This window comes from Solenopsis invicta, chromosome 16, assembly GCF_016802725.1.
Source record: "Solenopsis invicta isolate M01_SB chromosome 16, UNIL_Sinv_3.0, whole genome shotgun sequence".
NCBI classification, from domain to species: Eukaryota; Metazoa; Arthropoda; class Insecta; order Hymenoptera; family Formicidae; genus Solenopsis; species Solenopsis invicta.
This window is the reverse complement of record NC_052679.1, coordinates 18,478,628-18,503,246: the sequence shown is the minus strand read 5'-3', so window position 1 is coordinate 18,503,246 and position 24,619 is coordinate 18,478,628. Positions and strand designations below refer to the sequence as shown.

The window sequence follows — 24,619 nt, the reverse complement described above, 5'->3', positions numbered from 1 at the left end:
AAACGTTTTTAGTTAGCACTACAAGTTATTCTTTTATTCATTTTTTAATAAATTATGATTTATAAGGGAAAGCAATATTACTTCTCAAATAATTGGGTCTAAAATAAACGTGACGGATCAAGGTCAATGTTTAGAATTTTAACTCGAAGTCAATATGAGTTTTGGGTGCAAAGATATGTACAATAAACGGTTACTTATTTCATTTAAATGTTTATAATTTTGTATTTAATTATAGACTAAATATTCTTCATAGTACATTTATTTAAGAAAAAATTATTTTTTCAAGTTACAATTTATTACAGTACAATATATTTTTCCTTTTTAAATATCTTTTTCTGTTAGGGTAATACAAATTGCATATCAGTTATATTAATTTGTACAAAATATTTCTTTAAAATCATTAGGTGCATTTGTTATTTCCCTCTCCCTATATACTACCATTTATAAATATTATTTACCGAATTATAAATCATATTATGGGTTATTACATTAAAAAATCAGTTGGAAAAATCTGGAGCATGCTTCGGAAGATTTATTATTTTTCTTCATAAGTTGACATTTTCAAGTATTAATTCCCAATTATCGGGTTGATTCTTTTTGTACCAATTAGTAATTGTCTCCAAATGTTCTTTTTGTTTTTCAGTACATCTTTTGCAATTAGTTCTTACAGCTTCTCTGAATATTTCTGAAACGCCGAAAGGATATTCTTTTATATTTATTTATTCTACTTCATTGCAATCGATTTCGCTCTTGCTTAATAAATAATATCATCTAAATAGAATTAAAAAATATAAGCTATATTCAACTAAAAATTCTTCAAGAATACAGTTTTTTTTATACAAAAATATAAATTATTCAGAAAAATCTCTTATTTGACATAACATATAAATGTCTACCTTATAAATGTTTTATTTTTATCGTTAAGAAAAAATCGATTTTTTATTGACCAAAGAATCAGTTACACAAGAAAAAAGAAACAATTCAGTAATAGTATATACAGTTATACCTGTGTATTTATTAAATTCTTCTGCGCACGGTTCTCTTTTCAAATAGCAATTGAGTTCTCCTTTTCGCTCTGCGTCATTTTCGAGAATTTTTACAACATCGATGTCATCAAGTTCACTAGGGTAAAGCTCTAACTCTTCTGCAAGAATGCACATCAGTACGCTTGTTACAACAACGAGCAACGCGATACGATTTAATCGAGCCATAATTGTAGTACTTGGATACTAGATTGTTAATGAATCGACATTGCGTTTATATAGAGCTTACTTAACGGCAAAAAATATATGAAGTAAGTTTTATGGAAAATACAAACAAAAAAACATTTGCGTATTCGAGAGAATATTGAATATATAATGCACGTTTTTGAGATAAAACTTAGATCCTCATTACAATATGCACCGATTCTGATCTAACTGCGTCAACATTTTTAAATCTAAATCATGCGCTCAGGGTCATGTGACGTCTAATATTAGCAAGGCTGTATTCAGAAACATCGTGTGGGTACCATCAGATATCATTTTATCCTTGTTTAACATTTGGTAAATAACATGGATAAAACGGTGGAAAAATTGTAATATTTCTAAATGCAGTGTTTCACAAATAAATAAATAAATAAAATAAGGAAAACTGATGAATAACGCTTTCATCTATAGGATTCGCGTCGCAGATAGGAGAAGTGTCTTGCGTAATGCGAATTCGCGGAGAGGAAAGCGTTTCTTGGTTTATAGTGCAGAGAAAGTCACATTTCAGGATCTGCAACGTTTTTTTTTTTATTCATCATTTGAAATTCAATTAACTTGTTTGAGCGGAGCGTTATTAAGTACTATATCCGTCTTAAATTAGTTAATTATGCTTGTTTATAACCACAGATAGCACAAGGATATTTAAAGACCATCTGTGATCTATAAGATATCCTAAAATAATATTGAAAATATCCATGATTCAACTGTTTTACGACTTATGATATTTAAAATAGACACTTATTTAATGAATATCCATAACATGCGCTGTTTATGAAACTTATGTACGTGTTTAATCCCTGATGTGTCCACAGGATATCCGATGAACATCGAACAGATGTAATAAAAGGAGACACCCGGAATTATAATTTACATTAAAAACAGAATAAAATATATATTTCTAAAAAAATATATATTTATTGGAAATAATCGTATAAAGTATTTTGTACTTGCACTTGGACTATCCTATCTAGGTCGTATAATAATGAGTAGAGAAAGGAAGGAGAAGATCATATATTGCTTTTTTAAAATAACTTAATAAATATTATTCACGCGACATAATTCTTAACAACACCAGTTTATTAGTAAATGTCTACGATTTTATAATTAATTATGCAATAAATGTTCTTCACAGTGTATTTGTTTAAAAAAAAACGTGCGCTTTTCCAAGATACAATTTATTGTAATGTAATATATTTTTATTTTTTAATTTATTTTTATTCTTTTCTGTTAAGGTAATACAAATTGCATATCAGTTAAATTAGTATAAAATATTTCTTTAAAATCGTTAGGTACTACCGTTTGTTATTTCCTTCTCCTATGTGGTACTCCCGTTTACAAATATTATATATCAAATTATAAATCATACTTTGAGTTATTATATTAATACATTTAATTAGGAAATCGCTTGTTTATTTCGGAAGATCCATTATTCATTTGTATTTCCAGTAATTACTGATCAGTTATATTCTTTTTCTTTATGAGTTCAAATTAACATTCTCAAGTATTAATTTCCAATTGTCGGGTACATTCTTTTTATACCACTCAGCAAATGCCTTCAGCAATGCCAGTTGTTTTTGTTTTTCAGAACATCTTGCGCAATTAGTTAGTATAGAATATGTCTGATTGCATCTGAAACTACGATAAGATATTCTTTTATATTTATTCTAGTAACATATATAGTAATTGATTTCGCTTTTGCTTAATAAGTATAACATCTAAATACGAATAAGAGTAAAGAATACAAGCTATATTCAGAAAGCTGAAAGTTCTTCAAGAATACGGTTTTTTTATACAAAAAGATGAAAAATTAATTTGGTTTCGGATATTTTTAACAAATTATTCATCCATTCAAAAATTATCGTAAAATGATAAAAATAGATTGTCGAATGAATTCTTTGCGTATAAAGTTTTCTATTCATGCTAAACAATTATTAACTTAGAAATAGTCTTATCAAATGTTTGATATAATAGATGTGTGGTTGTTGTTTTAACTTTTGTACAGCTCTTCAATTTTTACAAATTATACATACAAATAATTCTGTAAGAAATTTAAAATTTTGTTAAGATAAAGCTTGAAAGTAAATAAAGAATTTTATTTTCTTATTTGTTTTCTCTTGTGGCACTAAATATGTATCTGTAATTAATTATACTCTCAATTAAAGATTGAAAATTATTTACATCTATGAATTCTAATCTTTTCGTCAGAAGAATCTCTTATTTGATATAAGAGTATCTTTTGAAAAGTACAAATATTTCATTGTCGTCATTAAGAAAAAATTGATCCAATAATGAAAGAATTGGTTGCAAAAGAAAAAAGAAATAATTCAGCAATGGTATATACAGATATACCTATTAATTTCTTCTGTTCTTCTGTGCACGGTGCTCTTTTCATGTAGCAATTGAATTCTCCGTCTCCGTATAGCCTTATCTATTGAGATGTCTTTGAACATCGTAGTAATCATAATTACTAGGATAGAGCTCAAATTTTCCTGCAAGAACGCACATTAGTACGTTTATTGCAACAATGATCAATGCGATACTGCTTAATCGAGCCATAGTTCCACAGTTACAGTATTTGAACAAATAATGTCATAAAAGACACTTTTTATTATAACAAAATTACAAATTAATAATCCTTTATAGATCTTATTAATAAAAGCCATAAAACAAAGTTTTACAAACATTTTATAAAATGTATTTTATTCGAAGAAAGAATTTTTTAATTATTTTTCGGCTTAAAACACAATATTTTAAAATGTAATTTCTTTGCTATTAGTGCACAGAAAAAAAAATTGGTATCAATTAACAATCTTTGTTTCATATATAAGCAAGAATATAAAATCTTCTTGGAAGAATTTATAATCTTGCTTATATACGTATAAAACAATAATTGTTGATTAGATACTAACTTTTTTTCTGTGTGAGCATTATGAGTTGACAACGTCCACTATGAAATTGTAACGTCGCAAGGACGGTCTCACGCTCGTAATGCAAATGATAATTACGATTATCTCATGATCTTTCTCACTATAGTATATGATATACTCAGCAAATAAAAATTAATTGAAATAGATATAAATGAATTCATTTCGACATTTTCGAATTCACGCTTCAGATTTTTCGAATCCATTTGAATCCCAAAATAATATAATATGGATGTAAATACATTCGAAATATATTCAAAATGATGAATAACTCATTTTTTATTTCAATGCATTTGAGTTTATTTAAATTCAAAAATATTCCGAGACTCTAAAGCGCAAACTCGGGTAAATAAATTAAAATAAATTATAATTTTCAATTTATTTGAATTTATTTTCGTTTGCTGGGAAACCACCTTAAAATGCATGCAGATTAATTTTCTGCATTATCCAGAATGCAATTTTCGAAGATGTTAATATAATATAATTAATATAATATTAACAGATGCTTATGTATTGACTAAAGTATTTTTAGTTATTACTACATGTTATACTTTTATTCACTTTTAAATAAATCGCGATTATAAAAGAAAGAAATTACTCCCCAAAAATTGTTTAATAAATATGCGTAATCTGTTATGTCAGCTAATTATATACAATTTTATATAACACAAATTTTTATACTTAATTATACATAAATTCCTCGTTACCATAAATGTATATATAAATATTCATAATGATTTATATACATTTATGCATGGTTATATAAAACCTCTTTGAAGTTATATAAATTTATATAATTATGTATAAAGCATTTATCAACGTGTAGCTGTTATATATAATTATATACAATATAAAAAGTAAAACTCTAGATTTTATTAATACATATATTTTACATGTTACTATGTCTTAATGTTACATTTAAGTAAGTACAAGAAAGTTACTTTAGACGCTATTGTGCATATTTGAAAAACTTAGTAAAAACGTTTGCACGAATATGTTAAAATCGGCTTACTCTATCCAATAGCGCATGAAAACTTTTAATTGCATCTGATATTTTCTCTTTGTATCATCTTTTAACAAGAATATTAATAAGTTGAATTACAGCTCGGTAAATGGAAAAGGAAGCCTTATTTCAAGAAATTACTCTTCCGTATTTATACGCAGACCTTTTCTTTTGCATTTATATAAAATCAACTAATTCCTTTTTGTGTATTTGTGTTTGAAAAATGTAGATTGATAAAACATGCCGCAGATTCGTTTCTCATGGATTAATAGCTTGATATTTTGATCATTTATCCACTCCGCTAGAAATGTAAAAATAAATATAGATATAATTATGTACACTTATTTATTAATGCAGAAAATAGAATTTTTAACGCATTTTATTAAATTATTATCGGATGTGAATAATATCTTTTCTAAGTTATATTCTATCTGAAACAATATATAACATTTTATTGCAATAAATTTCAAAATTTTTTCTTTTTACTTTATTTATCGCTTCTCTACTTGCTTGATGTCCTCTTTACTTATACTTTTTACAGAAAGTAGGTTTAGTGGCAATAAAAAATCGGCATGCTCCGGCAAGGTATCAAACGCAAAATTTATAAATTTCTGAAATTCCTGTGTAAGAGTATCGATTTTTTCCTGAAGCATTTCATTGGTATTGCGATATTTTGTAATCTTTTCGTTCATTGTACTTATAATTTCTTCTTGTTTAGCAATCAGTTTATGCAAGAACTTGATTTTTTCCTTATTTTAAATATGTAATTTTTAATTAATATTTCTTATCATGATATGTATATTCAAATGTACAAAGTATAATCATTATTTTATTTTAAATTTTACTTTATAACAAATATATTTAATATAAAAATGTAACAGTTAAATGTGAGTTTCAATTTCTTTTTTAATTTTTATCCAATCGTTTTAGAAAGAAAAAATGTACGTAAATACAGATATTTTAAAGTCTAATATAAATGGCTATATATTTACTTCAAAATGTTTGTGTATTGCCTGTAATTGTGAACCGCTACGTAATTTTTCCAAGCAAAAAATATAAATAATATTCGTTATGTTTTGCATTTCAAGTTCATGACGTTGAATACGCAGTTCTTTCATTTTTTGCCTCTCAATTTCTTCGATTCTTGCATCCAATTTGAGATATTGGTTTCTTCGTGGTGCCAAATTTAATATTTCATATATTACGATATTTTTCATGCCAAAAATCTTTCGAAACTTGAGTATTTGTTATCTAGATACCTCATAATCTGATTAAAATCAGTAATCATTTTTTCTTTCTGCGCACGACAAATTTGCTCGAGCTCATTGTAAAGACGCGTAACGACCCAGTTCATCTGGGGCCGTATCTTTCTTAGCACATCGTGTGTCGTATCCATTCGCGCTTTTACGACGGCCTTCTGTAGTTCTTTGTTGCGTTGCGCATCTGCATCCGCTAATTCAACCTATCGCACGGTTTTCAATAAGTTATCATTGATCGTTTAGTGTTAAATTATGCTGTTTTATGTTCACCTGTAACTTTTCCTTCAACTCTTGCTGTGTGAGTTTGAAATACTCCTCGTATTTGGCATGAATTTCATCCGCATTGCGTCTAATGGCGAATCTCTTTTCAGCCTCTAGCATACAACATTCCTCCGCAAACTCATCCCTCAGCTTCTTCTGCGTTGCCGCTTCGATCTTCGCCTGAAATTTTTTCAGCTCACCTTCGCCTAGTGCTAAGTCAAGAATTTATTTAGACATTGATAAGGGTGCATAGCTGGAGAAGTTCATTTTTTTTTTTAACTAAATTAAGTTAAATAATCCTTTCGCACCCGTCATTACCCTGAGACAATTCTTCAGATCCAGACATCAAACTAATCGATATTTAAACATTTTGATTTCTTCAAAACTATTGGTAGAAAAATTATTCAAAAATCAAGTACCACCTGTATTAAATTAAGAAAAATAATAGAAAAAAAAGTTTTTTTTTTTAAACAGAATTAATTCAGAGTTGAAAGAATTAAAGTTAATAGCTTATAAAATTAATTTAGTTGTGTTAAAAATTTCGTTTAGATTAAATTAAATTAAATGTTAATTTAGAAAAGCAGTATTTATATTAAATTAAAATGTTATAATTTTTTAGAGTTAGATTAATTTAATTAACAAATATCTTTTATAATATGTATCATTAAATATAAATTTAAGCATTAAATAAATTTTATATTTTATTTATAAATTAAGTTTTTACGAAATAACAAAGATATTGTTTTTTATATGGAAATGTATTTTTTCCTTTACAATTATTTTCTCGTTTACATAAGTAAATTTTTATAATTTAAGAAAAAATTACTAAATTAAAGTTTATACGTAAAGCTCTAGTAAAAAATTATTTAAAACTTATTTAAAATTAACTAATTGTTAGTTAAAATAACTTCATTATTTAACTTTTACTTTTTTATAACTAATTATTCAATCCTGTAAGTGTGATATAATATTTAAATCACATTTAGTGTTTTATTGATGGTGTTCAATTCAAAGTCATTGACTGTTACCTAAAATGTTGCTGTGCAGGAATGATTTGAGAATTTCTTGCTTCCTTGTCCGTGTGTCCGCATTTAATCGACCGTCCTGTGAGGCGCAACATGATTTCTGTGAAAATTCGGCGAGGGATATCGAGTCTAATGGCTTTACAGCTTCTCGATGACTGTAATTAAAGAGAAGTTGTGCCAGCGAAGTGCCAAGTCGCCGCTCAATTTCCGATCTCGTCGGAATCTCGTCTCGCGCGGAGTATTCCAACTTGCGAAATTTACGGGAGGTACAAACTGCACAAACACGTTTGTAGAAATAAAGTCTTTGCAGATTCTACCGACGTCTTCCGTTCAGAATCAGATTGCGTGTATAATACTCGTGTATCTTAACGCAGCGTCGCTTACACATTGCGTCGTCAAGAAAGAAAGCACATAATTCTTTTTATTGTTTATTTGACGGGAAATTAATCCTCTGCTCCTTGTGCAACATTCCCAAACGTGTGAAAAAAAAACAAGTGAAGCTAAGATTCACAACATTAATCAATGGGTGCATCCAGATGCGCTATCGCTCACTGAGAGCTTAAATAGCAGTTAAAGATGATTGGTTCGTAACTTTGGATCCAGCTAATGATCTTTATTTTCAAGTAAAATGTGATTTTTTAATCAAATTTGTATGAAAATTAGATTTAAAAAATATCAATTAATTTCCAATTTATTGATTTTATGTTTTATCATTTTAATATTATTCTTAAAACAGTCATTTATTGATGATTGATTACTTAGCGACTAATGCAATAACTCTTGGATAAAATAAATCTACGTAAAGACTCGATTGTTTTTGTGCAATGTTTTTAGTCTGTACACATTTAAATTTCGAAATAATTATATTTATAAAATTCGCGCCTGTAATGATTTGCCACGCATGCGCAGTCGGCAGCCATCTTCGAACTGATCGGATTCCACATGACTTTACCACGTTCCTCTCCACGTTCCTCACCCACTATACGCATGAATGTTGTGTTAGTGTACATTAGGTTAGGTCAAGTTGTGAGTTACGTCTGTTTCGAATCGTGTATTCCTGATTCTCTCTGGGTTCTTGCAATGTTTTGACAGTAAGATATTGTTTACGCTCGCGAAAGATGATACTTATAAAATGTGCCATGACGGAACAACTAATCCGAAGAGGCGCCTTATCGGCAGTGGCATTCACCCGCAGGTACATTTGTATACATATTATAAATATATATTATATATGTACACATATATTTAAAAAAAAAATATATGTTATATAGAGATTATAAACTTTATGGTGTATCTGTACTTTTGATCATATCTGTCCCTTATCTCCTTTGTTTAAACTTTTCTAATGGATTGCATCATTTTATTACAAACTATAGTTTGAGAATGATTTCTATATTATTTCACCTTTTGTTGCTAGGTCGAGATCATTGCCAACTCTTGGCACGAGTTACATTCAGCAATGTAGAGGCAAGAAAAGTGATAGCAATACAAACTTGCCAGAGTCTCTGTTCCATCCTGTGCCTATTAAACCGAATCCAGATGATATAAACGTCGGCGCCGAATTGACTGGTTCTTCTTTGAAGAACACAGATCTGTTAAAAATATTAAATGCCTTCTCGCAGAAAACAGAGATCAAGGAGCTAGCTCAACAATATGGATTGGATAGTATGTAGGATGTCAAATATATATTTTGTACTGATCAATGTTTGTAACTACGTTATTGATTTCAGGCTGTCTCCAGAGACAAGCTTTCATGAACTTTAAACAGTACTGTCTAGGAACGGAACCATTACCCGTGGATCTCTATGTAGTCCTAAGTGATATCCTGCAAGGTGCTGGAAATATTGCTGATATTTTTCCATATTTCATAAGTCATGCTAAGCAAATATTTCCACATATTGATTGCTTAGATGATCTCAAAAAGATTAGTGATCTAAGAAGTCCTGCTTCTTGGTAAGAAATTATAGATTTATATAATATTAAAGTTATTGAGATTTATCTTATTACAGCATTTGTCAATTATAATATACAGAGTATTTCATAACATGTGACTTCAAAAATTAATTTAGGACACAGAAATTTCATAATAAGTTCATAGACATCATAAGTTAGTTTTGTTTAGTTATGGTGATAATTTTATCAATATTGTAATAGTGAAAAATATCAGACGTTTCTAACTTATTATTTTATTAGATGTACATTATTCTCTTAATTATGTTATTTGTTCATTACTATATTATTTTGTTTTAATCTTTTTTATTATTTTATCCTGAATTTATTTTTGAAACATATGTTATGAAACATGTACTTTGCATACATATATGTTTTAACATATTAAAGAAAACAAAATTTTCACAAAATGATAAAACTATTGATCCTCTTTAGGTATCCTCTTGCAAGAGCAAAAAATAGAAAAATAATTTTTCATGCTGGACCAACGAACAGTGGGAAGACTTATCATGCTCTAGAAAGGTTTATTACTGCAAAAAGTGGAGTGTACTGTGCACCACTAAAATTACTAGTTGCAGAAGTATTTCATAAATGCAATGAAAGAGTTAATATCATATATTTACTTTCAGTAAATTTATTACTAGTTATAGACAACATATACCTATTATAATATATTTCAGGGAACACCATGTGATTTATTAACTGGAGAAGAACGAAAATATGTTAAGGGTCATGATAACGCAGCCAATCATTTATCTTGTTCTGTAGAAATGGTCAATCTACAAAACAATTGTAAGTTATTACTTTGTCATCTTCAACATTTACACAAGAAAATTGCTAAACAATTGTAAATTATTGCAGATGAAGTAGCTGTAATTGACGAAATTCAATTAATGCGTGATCTCAATAGAGGCTGGGCATGGACAAGAGCTCTTCTGGGAATTCCTGCGGATGAGATACATTTATGCGGTGAAGCTGGTGCAATAGAATTAGTACGTCTTTCATTCTTATCCTTTCATTGTATCCTTGTGTTCGTAAATTATATAGCAATATTTGACATCTATTAACTATAATATATACATATATACAGGTAAAGTCTATATGCGTTTCAACGGGTGAAGATGTAGAAGTACGCAGATATAAACGATTAACGGAATTGGAAATAGAGAACCAAGCTGTCGAAACTTTGAATAATGTTATGCCGGGAGATTGCATAGTCTGCTTTAACAAAAATGATATCTATACTGTGTCGCGTTCCCTCGAAAGCAGGGGAAAGGAAGTGGCTGTAATATATGGCAGCTTACCACCGGGCACCAAATTGGCGCAAGCTGCGAAATTTAACGATCCTAATAATTCTTGTAAAATCTTGGTAGCAACAAATGCCATTGGAATGGGTTTGAATTTGTAAGTTGCATGTATTCAATTTGATCATATTTTGAAATTTTTAATAATGTAGATATATCATTGAAAGCGATTATCTTAAATAAATCACGTGTTGTTATAGACACATCCGAAGAATTATATTTTATTCATTGATTCAACCAACGTTCAATGAAAAAGGTGAAAAGGAAATGGACGTTATGTCTGTGTCAGCGGCTCTGCAAATAGCAGGTCGCGCTGGACGTTATGGCACAGTTTGGGATACAGTAGGCATAATACAGTTTTTAATTTTATTAAAAAAGCACAATGCACAGAAAAGTGTGAAGAATTGAAATACGCTTTTTTTGTCGCAGGGCTACGTAACGACATTTAAACGGGAGGATCTGCCGACTTTGAAAAACTTGTTGAGTCAAACACCGGAACCAATAACGCAAGCTGGTCTCCACCCAACAGCGGATCAAATTGAACTGTACGCTTATCATTTACCAAACTCGACGTTATCAAATCTTATGGTGAGTGTCGCATGAAAGCAACGATAGAATTAATTTTAATCGATCATAAACGATGTCATTTATAATTTTTTATTTTAGGATATTTTTGTATCTTTATGCACAGTCGACGATTCTCTTTATTTTATGTGCAACATAGACGACTTCAAGTTTCTGGCCGATATGATACAACATGTTTCACTGCCGCTTCGTGCGAGATACGTATTCTGTTGCGCACCGATTAATCGGAAATCGCCATATGTATGCACTATGTTCTTGAAGGCAAGTATTATAATATATATTATCGATTCTTAAAGTTAATTAAAATAAAATATTTTGTAGAAAAAAATTTCCAATTAAAATTTACTTTTTTTTCAAAATGTAAAATTTTAATTTTTATCCTTGCACTTCTTCAGAGGCACACATAAATGTGCGTTTTTTTTTTTACAGTTTGCACGTCAATATAGTAAAAACGATGCAATAACATTTAACTGGTTGTGCCAACACATTGGGTGGCCCTTTCAAATGCCAAGAACCATCATCGATTTGGTCGACCTGGAAGGTGTCTTTGATGTGTTGGATCTTTATCTATGGTTAAGGTATGAAATTATAATTACGAAATTATATCTTAATTATGTATTTTTTGGTGTTCTTATATCTGTTTATCTTGTATTCCTGCCGCTAGTTACCGCTTCATGGACTTATTCCCGGATGCTGAGACGGTTCGTGACATACAGAAAGAACTTGATGCACTTATTGAGGCAGGAATAGTTAGATTAACGACTTTGTTGTTAAATTCGGATGCAAGTAAGCCTGATTCTTTAGAAACATATTTACAGAATAATTTGTCATCCTTCTTTCACGAATTTTTATATATGTGTATGCATATTTGTGTAATTTTATCAAGAAATATTTTTAAGAGACGATTGTTGTACAAATAGTATATAGCTATCAAAAATTATTCAGATTTCATTATTCAGCATCAATTCTGATTAATGCTAAAAATAAGCGTCAAGCATCGCAAATTGGCATCTTATTGCGCAAAAGTAGTCACAGCCCAATATTTTATAAATTGCACAATATATTAAAAAAAAACTCTTAATTGATACAATATATTGCATAAATCCTCAATATAGTCTTCTGGCGATTAATAATATTGTACAATATTAAATATTTTGCAATAGTATTTTAATCGTTCAAGGACTTTATAATATTATAATGTTAATTATAAAGTTTTTAACATATGCATGTAAAAATCTATTTTCATTATTTAGGTGAAGAGGCCGATAGTTTCGAGTCGCAAACGCAAAAGCGAAACTTTTACAGAGGTAAATTATTGCTATCTATACAAAAATCAACTAAATTATACATGTGCGATAAGTACTAAATTATACTTTTTTTTTTAGATTTTAAAGAAAGTGGCAAACGTGTGGGTAGAGGTAAATTGACCGAAAGATTAATAGCGGAAGGACTGTTAACACCACAGATGTTACGTGAATTGCAATCTGAATGGATTAGATCGACAAAGAAGAAAAAGTAATATAACTATAGCAAAATATTAAAATTGATTAAAAGAAATTTTTTATTGTGAGCAACATAATTGTGAAAAAATATAATTAGGTTGACATAATGTGAATGATATAATATGTTTAAGAATATTGATACTGTATAAACAATGTTACAAGTACAATGCACAAAATTATGCATAAAAGAATTAAGTCATTATGTCTGTTATTATAAGTATTATTTTAATTAATGTGTTTATGTGGATTCATTCATATATATACATTCATAGATGCATAGATACTTAAATTAAACATTTTTTCCTATAACAAAACGATGTTTATCTTTGCTTACTTATATAAAATTATAAAGTGACTCCAGTTTAATGTAAAAAGTTAATTGCAAATGTATGTAAACCTGAATGTAAACGGTATCTGTATTTCGAAAATAAAATTTAGATTACAAGATAGATATAAAAGTAGATATATATATTAAACTGGAGTCACTTTATAATTTTTATTTATAATTATTTTATAGCAATAACTGATTGAATTTTATTTTTTTTATATTCCCTATAAGATAAAATTTTCAGATTATGCGTTTTATATTATATTGTTCTCATTTTTAAGTTGCAATAATTTAAGAGGATCTTAAATACCGATCGCATTACAGAATAAATTTAACTTTTGTATTGGTTTGACAGATCACAAAATTCTTTTGCAGAATAAAAGTATGCATTAAAAAAAAACTTGGATAAGATAGATTTTACAAAAAAAAATCGAAAAAAAGAAAAGAGAAGCCTAAGAATGGCCATGTTCCCAATTTTGATTTTAGTTGATACGATTTTTCAAGACACCATCTCTACGTGGACATATACCACATGTACTACGATGTCAGTGCATTAGACATCGGAAAGCACATCACCCCACATCACCCGCGACTGTTGGCACACATGACGAAGGGAGGCAGCACCGAACGCGTATACACAAACTTCAAATCGTTCCTGTGCTAATAGATTTAACGCAACTGACGGATTTCTAGCACTATTCCGACGATAATTTACGTGCACGCAATGAGGGCGAGGCACGAATACCGAATTGTAGGGACGAATAAACATACGAGTACATACAAATTGACTCACCATTCGCCGCTGATCGCACTCCGTCTAGTTCCGTCTCGGCCGCAACTCTCGAACATTCTAGATTTAAGATACTCCTCACGATCCTCCCCCTCTTGATTCACACTTGGCACAAACGCGCGATCCTTCGTTTTCGGCGATCTCGAAACACTCCTGGTACTCACATGCGCCGGAAACTCGGGTACGAGGCTTAGAACATAACGGAGAAGATACGAAACACGATTGAACGCAACGCGACTTCGCACCATGCATCGTATCCGACGACGGATGATGGCACGAACGCCCGATACTTCACTTCATTTTCGACACTCTACGACACTCTCGAAACACTCGTTCGCATCAAAAACTCGTCCGGGACGACGAGGATGCGAGTTGAAATGCGCCGCGACACGCCGGGACCTTCCGCCGTCCCGCCTAACCGATCACTGCTGCCACTGCGTAGCGGCGTGACTAGCGCGTGGCTGCGCCTGCGCTAACGCCGCTGCTACGCAGTGCCAGCAGTCGGTCGGTTAGGGAGCACGACTGAAGGTCGCGGCGCATTTCAACTCGCATCCTCGTCGTCCCGTACGAGCGAGTGTTTCGAGAATGCCGTGGAGTGTCGAAAGTGAAGTGCCGGGCGTTCGTGGCAACATCCATATCCATCGTGTCGGATACGACGCACGGTGCGTTGTCGTGTCGCGTTCAATCGTGTCTCGCATCTTCTCCATTGCCTCGTTGCCTCGTATCCTCGAGTTTCAGACGCATGTGAGTAGCAGGAGTGTTTCGAGAGTGCCGAAAAACGAAGGATCACGCGTTCGTGGCAAGTGTGAATCGATACGAATCGCTCAGAATCGTCGTGAGGAGGATCTCAGATTCTCCGTGATTTTCAGACTGTAACGGTTAGTCGATCGGACGTCGCGTGTTCAATTGCGTCTTCTCCGTTGTCCCGTGTCCCGTATCTCGAATTTTCGACGGACGCGAGTACCGGGAATGCCGAAAACGAAGTGTGAATCAAAACGAATCGTCATGAGGAGGATTCTCGAACGTTCGAAAGTTGCGGCCGAAACGGAGCTGGACGGAGCGACCAGCGGCGAATGATGAGTCAATTCATTTGTATCTACTGTTTATTCGCCCCGACATTTCAGTATATTCGCCCCTCGTCCCGATTGCTCTTGCATAAATCGCGACAAGACGATTCAATAAATTGCGCAAAATTGGTTAGGATGGGAAAAATTCAAAGTTTGTTTACGCACACTTGGCGCTCTCTTCGTCAGGTCTGCCAACCATTACAGATGACGTGTTTTCCGACGTCTAATGGTCTAATCTACACATTGGCATAGTAGTGTATGTTCACGTTGTAGAGATGGCGCCTCGATAATTCGTATCAGCCTATGGTATACGTCTCATTTACACTCGCGCGGCGTACCGGCGAATCGTGATGGCGACCGCAAAAGCGCGCTTAATAAATCGCTATAATTATCTCGTGAAATTATTCACCGTTCGGACAGATCTCGCAAATTTCTCATGTCGTCTCTTATATCTTTCGATAGATTAAAACGGGCGTTTCTCGAATGAAGTACTGAATATTGGTGGTGCGTCGAGTATCGCGTGTGTGTACATCAAGATTTTTTCCCAAGATTTTCGGGACGTGTGATGTATCAGTGAGCCGAATCAGCCGTCTTCGCCAATTTTGCGACTCCGTTTCATTGCGAGATGCATCGGGACAGTTGCTATCCCATCGTCAGGTATGTGTTAATTAAAGAACAATATTGAACGTGCACGTGTTAAACATGTTCGTATTGGGAAAATTAGATTATGATTAAATTTATATACCCTAGCGTAGATATAGTGCGAAACAAGCGTTGAAAAGCACAGGTTGGAAACATTGTACGCAACGATTCAAAAAGTTTCCTACTTTTGCCTACGAATACGTACGCTGTATCATCTGTAACTCCGATGAGATCATTTACACTCATAACATAAGTGGAGTGTAAAGGGAAAGTGAAAAATGCATAAACAAAACTTTTTAAGAAACATTTCTTGCCGTTTATCTCTTAAAAAGCTTTTGACTATACTGTAGCTGTGAAATGATGACGTCATGTATAAGCGAAAAATCACGCGTAAAAGTTTCTTGCGTGCAATATGTAAATAAAAAAAATTTGGATAAAACAAAATAATAAGATCGCTTTAAAATACTTGTAAAAATGGACGATGACTATCCTCATATATCATGATGCTGAAGCTAGCAGACGGACTTAGCAGACGGCCGCTGCGCAACACGCTCGACGCAGCGGGTCTCACTATAAACAAATTTATTTCCAAGACATACGACAAAAAGTCGTTCAATTTAACAATTATTCATTTATATCTCGACTTCTAAGAGGGCTCATTTGTTAAAAATTTATTGGTAACTCTCTAATGTCACCCCGAAGGTGTGTGCAAATTATAAAAAAATGAGCCCTCTTAGAAGTCGACATACAAACTTATTTCCGGGAATTTAATTCCGAATGCAGCCTGTAATTCTCTGAAAATCTTACATGATGTTTTTAGCATGTTTTTTTTATTAAACCTAAAGTGTCACTTTGTACCACTGTTGTGTAGTGGTATATAATGTATGCTGTTAAAGTAGTTGCTTAAAAAAATGTGTGAGAGCAGCAGACGCTGTGAGCGAAAACTTAGTTGAGAACCGATGCGTCGAGCGTGTTGCGCAGCGGCCGTCTGCTAAGTCCGTCTGCTAGCACAGCATCATTATCTTTTTTTTTCTTTTTTTTTTACTGAATTTGTCAAAAAAATTACTGATATTTTGCTGACTAGGAATTTTTTAATATGCATATGTTTTCTTAAATATAATCAAGACTAATAGCCAATCTTTTTCTGTATTTAAATCTTACACACATCTTACATTATGTATCACCTTATATCATAGTTTTTTTGTCAGATAAAATCTATATAAACGAAACGTAAGATACATTGGGAATTTAGTTTCTCAAGTGTTATTGGAAGCGATGGCTCGACTAAGTAACATTGTGTTGATTATTGCTGTGAACGTATTAATATGCGTTCTCGCGAAAGAAGAGCTCTATTCGGAACAATATGACCATCTAGATGTTCGAGGACTTCTTGCAAACAACACTCAACGAGAAAGCTATTACAACTGCTTCATGGGAATAACACCGTGCACGTCAGAACAGAAGAATCTTAAAAGTAAGGCTATAGATACTATTACTTTTTTCTTTTTTTCTTTTGCAATGAATTTCATAGTCGATACGAAATCGATTTTTTTAGCTATAACGAGGTCTAATAACTTTTTAAAAAATCCATAGTGTCTTGGATAAGAGCTCCACCACATTGATAAACATTCAATTTCTGACCATTCCCGCCGATGGCCTGTTCCTCCAAGATAGCCACCATCCACGGAAACTCGCCAAACTGAGCCTCATTATCAGAATCGCCGGTGATTCTGAAGCCGACTCCATCGGGATATCGCTGTCCACATCCAGTCCTACCGATCGGTGGAGGCGTGGATGGTGGTTGTAGATCTGGCGGTTTACAGCAAACATCCAAGTAGTTGTCGCAAGTCCCAAAAGAAGCTCTAAATATTCCACAATATAATCGTAAAAACACAAAAATCATAATTGTTTTGATTAATTTTATAATGCAAATAAACAATCACATTATTTATTCATATAAATAAAATATAAATAAGAAAAGGAAAAAGTTTAAAAAATATCTGAGAAAGAGTTCTTGATTTTGCAGCTTATTCTTTTAAATTTTTAATTATATTTTTAATGACATTTTATGTGTAATTACAATTTGTTATTTTTATGTGTAATTACAATTACTATTTTTTTAATTATCTGAACATTGAAAGATCATTAATTTAAAATTCTTCTCCAGTTAACTAGAATACAAATTTAATGACATCAATTATAAAACAATTTAGAATTTATATATCGATTATTAAAAAATTCTGATTTTCGACAATCATCAAACTTTTTCCGAGTTTAATAGCCATTTAATTAACCATTAAGTGAAAGTGTGTTTGGAATAAGAACGATGTATATTATTTATTGGCGAGCCCAGAAGAATTTCATTGTCCAAAGATAATCTCATGCGGCGGGGATAATGAGGCGACATGCTAAAAACAATAAACCATTTAAAGTAAAAATGATCTTAAAAAATATTTATTGAATCTGATCTTAGCAAGAAAAAAATATCTATATGCAAATGTATACATATACAAGTATGTCTCCGTATAAAGTAATCATCCTTTTTTATCTCGCAAACTAACAGAGACTAATCTAACAAAAATAATATCAAATTAAATGATTTGAACTGAACTCTACTGTTAAGCACATTGATCATTAAAAAAAAATTATCTATTTTAAACAATTTTTGTTGACTGTTTGCTGTGCTTACAACAAAAGTTCAGTTCAAACCATTTAATTTAATATTATTTTTGTTAGGTCTATTTCTGTTAACTCGCGAGATAAAAAAAAGTAGCCATTTATGCAGGAACTCCTTATATATCAGCTATGCACGAAGAGTACTTTTGACGGAAGTTTAATCGCAAATTGCGTCCGACTTTCGATTCCGGAGTAATTAATTTTGTTCATGATACACAATTCCTAGTGTTTTAATTATATTGTAATTTCAATTTCCCAACTTGATATGCAATTTCAATTGCAACGATCAAAATGCTTCACTATTCTTTAAATCGAAATCAGTGTATTATTTACTGAAGGAAAGTAAATAGCCTCTCTGATTTCAGTACTTATAACTTATATCAATCAGTGATTATAACTATATGAATCAGTGAACTGTATTAATCAGTGAAGCATTGTCTTTCAGTGATAATATTCTGATCAGTGAAAGTACCTCCCTCTCAATCAAAGTCACATAATCACTGATGGCCACAGTTACAAGTATAGTTGTAACTACAAATCAGTAAGATTTCATTGATTCGAATTTAGAGAATGTTGTATTAATTAAAATACTATTTTCTTGAAATGTGACAACATTGTAACGATACTTTGAATAAGTGTCAACCACCATACAGAATTTAATTATGCTTACGTAATTATTTAATTACGTCATTTACGAGTACGCGCGTATTGTGCCGGTCAGCGCATAACAAAAGAAATCACAAACCATTCCTGATTTAGCAATATCGGCATAGCTACGCTTCCGCTTTCCTTCTAACACAGTTGCTCTTCGTGTACGGTCTAAACTACTAATCATACCATAACCATATTCGACGACACAATTTGTACATTACAAAAATTTAAATAAAGTGATAAACAATATCGAAAATTTTTATAATTGAATGTTTTGCATTTTAAAGAACTATTATTATTCCCTAAACAAAACTTTTGCAGCAATCATTTGCGTAAAAAATATTTTATTATATTTGGACGATTAAATTATTAAGAAAAAATTCTGTTTTTTATGTGCATCATTATCACTATTTCACAAAACAGAAAATAATTATGTAAATCGAAAAAGATGTATGAATTTTTTCAAGAATTTAAAAATACTTAAATATTTAAATGAGAGATTATATTATTTACCACTATTTATATCTTTGTAGTGAAAAATAGTCGTGCATTTTGGGATACCAATACCAATTTAGTAATTTAATTGAAAACTAAGGAATCAATGTGAGTAGATCCCGGGAGAAAGATACATAGTTATTGTTGCATACAGATGCAAACTAATCGTATAGTTAAAGTTTATCAATCTCTATTTTACGATACCAAAGGGAGCGTTAACCATCTTTCTCTTCTGATGCTTATTGTTAATTCAAATCTTTTATTGGACACTATGGATTTTTTAAAAAATTATTAGACCTCGTTATAGCTAAAAAAATCGATTTCGTATCGACTAAGAAATTCATTGCAAAAGAAAAAAAGAAAAAAGTAATAGTATCTATAGCCTTACTTTTAAGATTCTTCTGTTCTGACGTGCACGGTGTTATTCCCATGAAGCAGTTGTAATAGCTTTCTCATTGAGTGTTGTTTGCAAGAAGTCCTCGAACATCTAGATGGTCATATTGTTCCGAATAGAGCTCTTCTTTCGCGAGAACGCATATTAATACGTTCACAGCAATAATCAACACAATGTTACTTAGTCGAGCCATCGCTTCCAATAACACTTGAGAAACTAAATTCCCAATGTATCTTACGTTTCGTTTATATAGATTTTATCTGACAAAAAAAACTATGATATATGGTGATGCATAATGTAAGATGTGTGTAAGATTTAAATATAGAAAAAGATTGGGTCTTAGTCTTGATTATATTCAAGAAATCACGCTGACCAAAGTCAATGCGGAAACCAGTCGCCACATGGTTTGCGTCAAGGACTCTTGGCTAGTCTGCCTGAAGCAAGGTCGAAAAATAGTGTAACATATTTGGAGGTGAATGTTGCAGAACGATCATACCTAAATTGATTTTACGACGGCTTCGCAAAAACTTCTTCCAATGCAATTATATAGAAGAGAAACCTCCTTTTTCGAAGCTATAAATAGCGATGATACAACGATGCCTCACTCTAAGTTAAAAACTCGAAGAAAATAAATGCAAACTAAATAGCTCGTGAAATCAATCATTGTCTTTCGTGCGAGCATTAACATGAAGCAATTTAATCTTCGGTAATTCTCGGCTATCATCGAGAAAAATTACTGTTGAAAAAAATACACTTGCCTAGATAACGTGTTTATATGATACATGTGATCGGAATAAAGGATGCACATTAAATTTATGTGTGGAAATGCTTTTAAATATCACTGATAAATTGTAAGACACATTAAAGGGGCATAATCGAACAGGCTTGCTGTAATCTTCCTTCTATCTCAATCGAACTTGTTTCCATAAACAAAAATATTTTATTTAAAAAAAATATATTATAAATACATAGGTATATATATATATTTTTTTTAAATTTATTTTTTTCGGATTTAAATATTTTCCTATTCTGTAATTTATATATATAATTATAGAGATATATATTCAATCCATATGCCATTCCACAATCATAGTAATTCATAATAAGCGTAACGAGTCATAAAAACTCAACGCTTAATCAATATTAAAAAAAAATGTGAACTCTCGAGAGATAGAGATATCTGACAGAGTAGCGATGTCCGAGTTTCTATATCTGTTATTATAACTGTAATGAATGATAGTATGCTAATGGATTTCATTGGTTTTACTTTAAAATTGAAATATCCTTTGATTTGATCTGTATATAAAACATTACGAATTTTATTTCATAAAAAGTATTAAAATATTATATTTATCAAGTCATGTCAAAAGAAATTCTTTTAATTATATTGAATAATAAGATTTAACAATAAGATTGTTTCTAGTTTACAATTTGACCGGTATTAAAACCGAGAGAAGACACTCTATTCTATTTCGAATAACAAGACACTCATAATTTGATACGCTGTATCATCTGTAACTCCGATGAGATCATTTACACTTTACTCATAACATAAGTGGAGTGTAAAGGAAAAGTGAAAAATGCATAAACAAAACTTTTTAAGAAACATTTCTTGCCGTTTATCTCTTAAAAAGCTTTTGACTGTACTGTAGCTGTGAAATCATGACGTCATGTATAAGCGAAAAATCACGCGTAAAAGTTTCTTGCGTGCATATGTAAATAAAAAAAATTTGGATAAAACAAAATAATAAGATCGTTTTAAAATACTTGTAAAAATGGACGATGACTATCCTTTTCTCGCCTAACAATTAGAATAATTTTATATCAAATCATAAAATTAATCCGGAGCTGATTAAAGTATTCTTACCAAGTATTACGCGTTTTAAAATATTCGCTTATTAAATTTTACAATATTAAATATTTATTTTTTAACAAACGATTAAGGAAAATAGTATTGTTTCTAAAAAATTATTGAGAAATTATGATTATCATCGCGTTAAATATTTATTCTTTTAAATCGATGATATAAGTTTAGGGTGCAAAGTTAACGGTTAACAATTATTTATTCCATCAATGTCTATGATTTTGTAAATAATACATTACAAATGCTGTTTATTCTCTTTTAAGAAAATATTATTTAACTTTGACTTATAAATTATTAATTACTTATCTTATAAATCACAAATAATTTGCAGTGGTATAATTATGTATTTTTCTTTAATACAAATTAAAATAATAAAAATTGCACATTAGTTAAAATAATGTTTACAAAATGTTTTTTTAGCACCATTATTATTATTATTAACAAGTTATATATATTTAAAATTATCATGTTATAAATATTGCGATATACTATATTCGCATCGATTAACTACTCGCAACGATTAAAAAATTCTGGCATAGGACTATAAATAGGAAGATCCATGAGTGCTATGAGCAATAACCAGCAGTTAGTGATCATTAGCATATTTTTTTCTTAAATCGTTTATCATCTTCTGAATCAATTGTAGCCATTTCAGGGGTTGATGTGTTGTATACCAATCACTTATCACATTCAGATGTTCTATTTGCTTTTTAGTACATTTCCTGCATTTGGTTTGATAAGCTTCGCTGAATAAATCTGGAAACAAAAGGATTTTTTTTATCAATTCTAGTTTACACTAATCGAACTTCGCTTTTGATTAATAGTAAGTGTAAGTTTAATTTAATATGGTAAAATTAAAACGCAAGATAAGATTTAGAAAGTTAATGTTTTTTTAAAAATACGATTTGCACACAAAAGAAGGATGAAAAATTAATTTTGTTCCTCATATTCTTGAGGAACTAATCATTTATTCAAAAATCAGCATAAAATGATAACAAATAAATTTACGAATAAATTCTTTGTTCACAAAATTTTTTACTAACATTACATTTCTTTATAAAATAAATTATTAATTTAAAAATGAATGTTTTCATCAAATATATCATTGTTTAATTTTTACAAAAAATTTTTTTAATTAAAAAAAATAATGTACTTATAATTGAGCAATTAAAATTTTGTTAAGATAAAATGTGAAACTGGTAAATCTTATATTGTCATTTTTTTTCTCTTCTGATGCTTATTGTTAGTTCAAATCTTTTATTGGACACTATGGATTTTTTAAAAAATTATTAGATCTTGTTATAGCTAAAAAAATCGATTTCGTATCGACTAAAAAATTCATTGCAAAAGAAAAAAAGAAAAACGTAATAGTATCTATAGCCGTACTTATAAGATTCTTCTGTTCTGACGTGCACGGTGTTATTCCCATGAAGCAGTTGTAATAGCTTTTTCGTTGAATGTTGTTTGCAAGAACTCCTCGAACATCTAGATGGTCATATTGTTCCGAATAGAGCTCTTCTTTCGCGAGAACGCATATTAATACGTTCACAGCAATAATCAACACAATGTTACTTAGTCGAGCCATCGCTTCCAATAACACTTGAGAAACTAAATTCCCAATGTATCTTACGTTTCGTTTATATAGATTTTATCTGACAAAAAAAACTATGATATATGGTGATGCATAATGTAAGATGTGTGTAAGATTTAAATACAGAAAAAGATTGGCTATTAATCTTGATTATATTGAAGAAAACATATGCATATTAAAAAATTCCTAGTCAGCAAAATATCAGTAACTTTTTGACAAATTCAGTAAAAAAAAAAGAAAAAAAAAGATAATGACGCTGAAGCTAGCAGACGGACTAGCAGTCGAGATATAAATAAATAATTGTTAAATTGAACGGCTTTTTGTCGTATGTCTTGGAAATAAATCGGTTTGTTTATAAATCGGCTTCTGAGAGGGCTCATTTGTTAAAAATTTACTGGTAACTCTCTAATGTCATCCCGAAGGTGTGTGCAAATTATAAAAAAATGAGCCCTCTTAGAAGTCGACATACAAACTTATTTCCGGGAATTTAATTCCGAATGCAGCCTGTAATTCTCTGAAAATCTTATATGATGTTTTTAGCATGTTTTTATTGTTAAACCTAAAGTGTCACTTTGTACCACTGTTGTGTAGTGGTATATAATGTATGCTGTTAAAGTAGTTGCTTAAAAAAGTTTGTGAGAGCAGCAGACGCTGTGAGCGAAAATTTGGTTGAGAACCGCTGCGTCGAGCGTGTTGCGCAGCGGCCGTCTGCTAAGTCCGTCTGCTAGCTTCAGCATCATGATATATTTAAAAGACTATCTTTTTTTTCTGAAATGTATTTTTAAAAACTTTTACAACTTTTGCTATTGACAAATTATTAATTTATTTTTAACTTAACTTATTTTTCGTGAAACGCGAGAAAATTGCAAGCGTTCTTAAACTTATAAATAATAGCGTATGTATGGAGTCATTATATATAAATATATTTTTTTACATTTTCTATAAAAGTAGCTCATAATATCCTAATAAACAAATAGCAAAGTTTGGATAAAAATTGATTTATAGATAATGCTTTTTTCTATTAAAATTTATTTTGTCACAGTAATTATCAAAAGTATATT

General features: G+C 30.8%; 5 protein-coding genes across 5 annotated transcripts; 2 read left to right on the top strand and 3 right to left on the bottom strand.

Moving 5' to 3' along the window:
- Positions 1-241: 241 nt before the first annotated feature.
- On the bottom strand, positions 242-1,255 carry LOC105195772 (ejaculatory bulb-specific protein 3). Its single transcript, XM_011161375.3, has 2 exons — positions 1,007-1,255; positions 242-685 (listed from the first exon to the last, which is right to left on the bottom strand). Exons 1-2 carry the CDS (start codon positions 1,209-1,211, stop codon positions 546-548), a joined length of 345 nt encoding a protein of 114 aa, XP_011159677.2. The 5' UTR covers positions 1,212-1,255; the 3' UTR covers positions 242-545.
- Positions 1,256-5,665: 4,410 nt separating this feature from the next.
- Positions 5,666-8,729, bottom strand: LOC105195859 (meiosis-specific nuclear structural protein 1). Its single transcript, XM_039458767.1, has 6 exons — positions 8,616-8,729; positions 7,723-8,032; positions 6,704-6,906; positions 6,434-6,636; positions 6,167-6,344; positions 5,666-5,923 (listed from the first exon to the last, which is right to left on the bottom strand). Exons 1-6 carry the CDS (start codon positions 8,727-8,729, stop codon positions 5,666-5,668), a joined length of 1,266 nt encoding a protein of 421 aa, XP_039314701.1.
- LOC105195781 (ATP-dependent RNA helicase SUV3 homolog, mitochondrial) lies at positions 8,657-13,289 on the top strand. The gene is made up of 14 exons (XM_011161387.3): positions 8,657-8,914; positions 9,137-9,384; positions 9,450-9,672; positions 10,105-10,273; positions 10,350-10,461; positions 10,531-10,661; positions 10,760-11,073; positions 11,174-11,315; positions 11,403-11,561; positions 11,640-11,819; positions 11,988-12,136; positions 12,223-12,344; positions 12,812-12,865; positions 12,944-13,289. The coding sequence occupies exons 1-14, from the start codon at positions 8,838-8,840 to the stop codon at positions 13,075-13,077; spliced, it is 2,214 nt and encodes a 737-aa protein (XP_011159689.1). The 5' UTR covers positions 8,657-8,837; the 3' UTR covers positions 13,078-13,289.
- Positions 13,290-17,106: 3,817 nt separating this feature from the next.
- LOC120359791 lies at positions 17,107-17,621 on the top strand. The gene is made up of 2 exons (XM_039458885.1): positions 17,107-17,361; positions 17,481-17,621. Exons 1-2 carry the CDS (start codon positions 17,163-17,165, stop codon positions 17,507-17,509), a joined length of 228 nt encoding a protein of 75 aa, XP_039314819.1. The 5' UTR covers positions 17,107-17,162; the 3' UTR covers positions 17,510-17,621.
- Positions 17,622-22,391: 4,770 nt separating this feature from the next.
- On the bottom strand, positions 22,392-23,632 carry LOC105195741 (putative odorant-binding protein A10). Its single transcript, XM_011161308.3, has 2 exons — positions 23,354-23,632; positions 22,392-22,723 (listed from the first exon to the last, which is right to left on the bottom strand). The coding sequence occupies exons 1-2, from the start codon at positions 23,550-23,552 to the stop codon at positions 22,554-22,556; spliced, it is 369 nt and encodes a 122-aa protein (XP_011159610.1). The 5' UTR covers positions 23,553-23,632; the 3' UTR covers positions 22,392-22,553.
- Between the last annotated feature and the right edge of the window lie 987 nt (positions 23,633-24,619).

Excerpts from the sequence above, each read along its gene's own strand:
- LOC105195859 (XM_039458767.1), bottom strand. The coding sequence starts at position 8,729 with ATGTACACTAACACAACATTCATGCGTATAGTGGGTGAGGAACGTGGA. Across the intron at positions 6,907-7,722 it reads CCTGCACAGCAACATTTTAG|CACTAGGCGAAGGTGAGCTG; the intron begins GTAACAGTCAAT and ends TTCTTGACTTAG. Across the intron at positions 6,637-6,703 it reads AGTTGAAGGAAAAGTTACAG|GTTGAATTAGCGGATGCAGA; the intron begins GTGAACATAAAA and ends ACCGTGCGATAG.
- LOC105195781 (XM_011161387.3), top strand. The coding sequence starts at position 8,838 with ATGATACTTATAAAATGTGCCATGACGGAACAACTAATCCGAAGAGGC. Across the intron at positions 8,915-9,136 it reads GCAGTGGCATTCACCCGCAG|GTCGAGATCATTGCCAACTC; the intron begins GTACATTTGTAT and ends TTTTGTTGCTAG. Across the intron at positions 11,820-11,987 it reads TATGCACTATGTTCTTGAAG|TTTGCACGTCAATATAGTAA; the intron begins GCAAGTATTATA and ends TTTTTTTTACAG.
- LOC105195741 (XM_011161308.3), bottom strand. The coding sequence starts at position 23,552 with ATGGCTCGACTAAGTAACATTGTGTTGATTATTGCTGTGAACGTATTA. Across the intron at positions 22,724-23,353 it reads AGAACAGAAGAATCTTATAA|ATTTATTCAGCGAAGCTTAT; the intron begins GTACGGCTATAG and ends TTTTGTTTCCAG.
- LOC105195772 (XM_011161375.3), bottom strand. The coding sequence starts at position 1,211 with ATGGCTCGATTAAATCGTATCGCGTTGCTCGTTGTTGTAACAAGCGTA. Across the intron at positions 686-1,006 it reads AGAATTTAATAAATACACAG|AAATATTCAGAGAAGCTGTA; the intron begins GTATAACTGTAT and ends TCGGCGTTTCAG.
- LOC120359791 (XM_039458885.1), top strand. The coding sequence starts at position 17,163 with ATGGCTCGACTAAGTAACATTGTGTTGATTATTGCTGTGAACGTATTA. Across the intron at positions 17,362-17,480 it reads AGAACAGAAGAATCTTAAAA|TGTCTTGGATAAGAGCTCCA; the intron begins GTAAGGCTATAG and ends AAAAATCCATAG.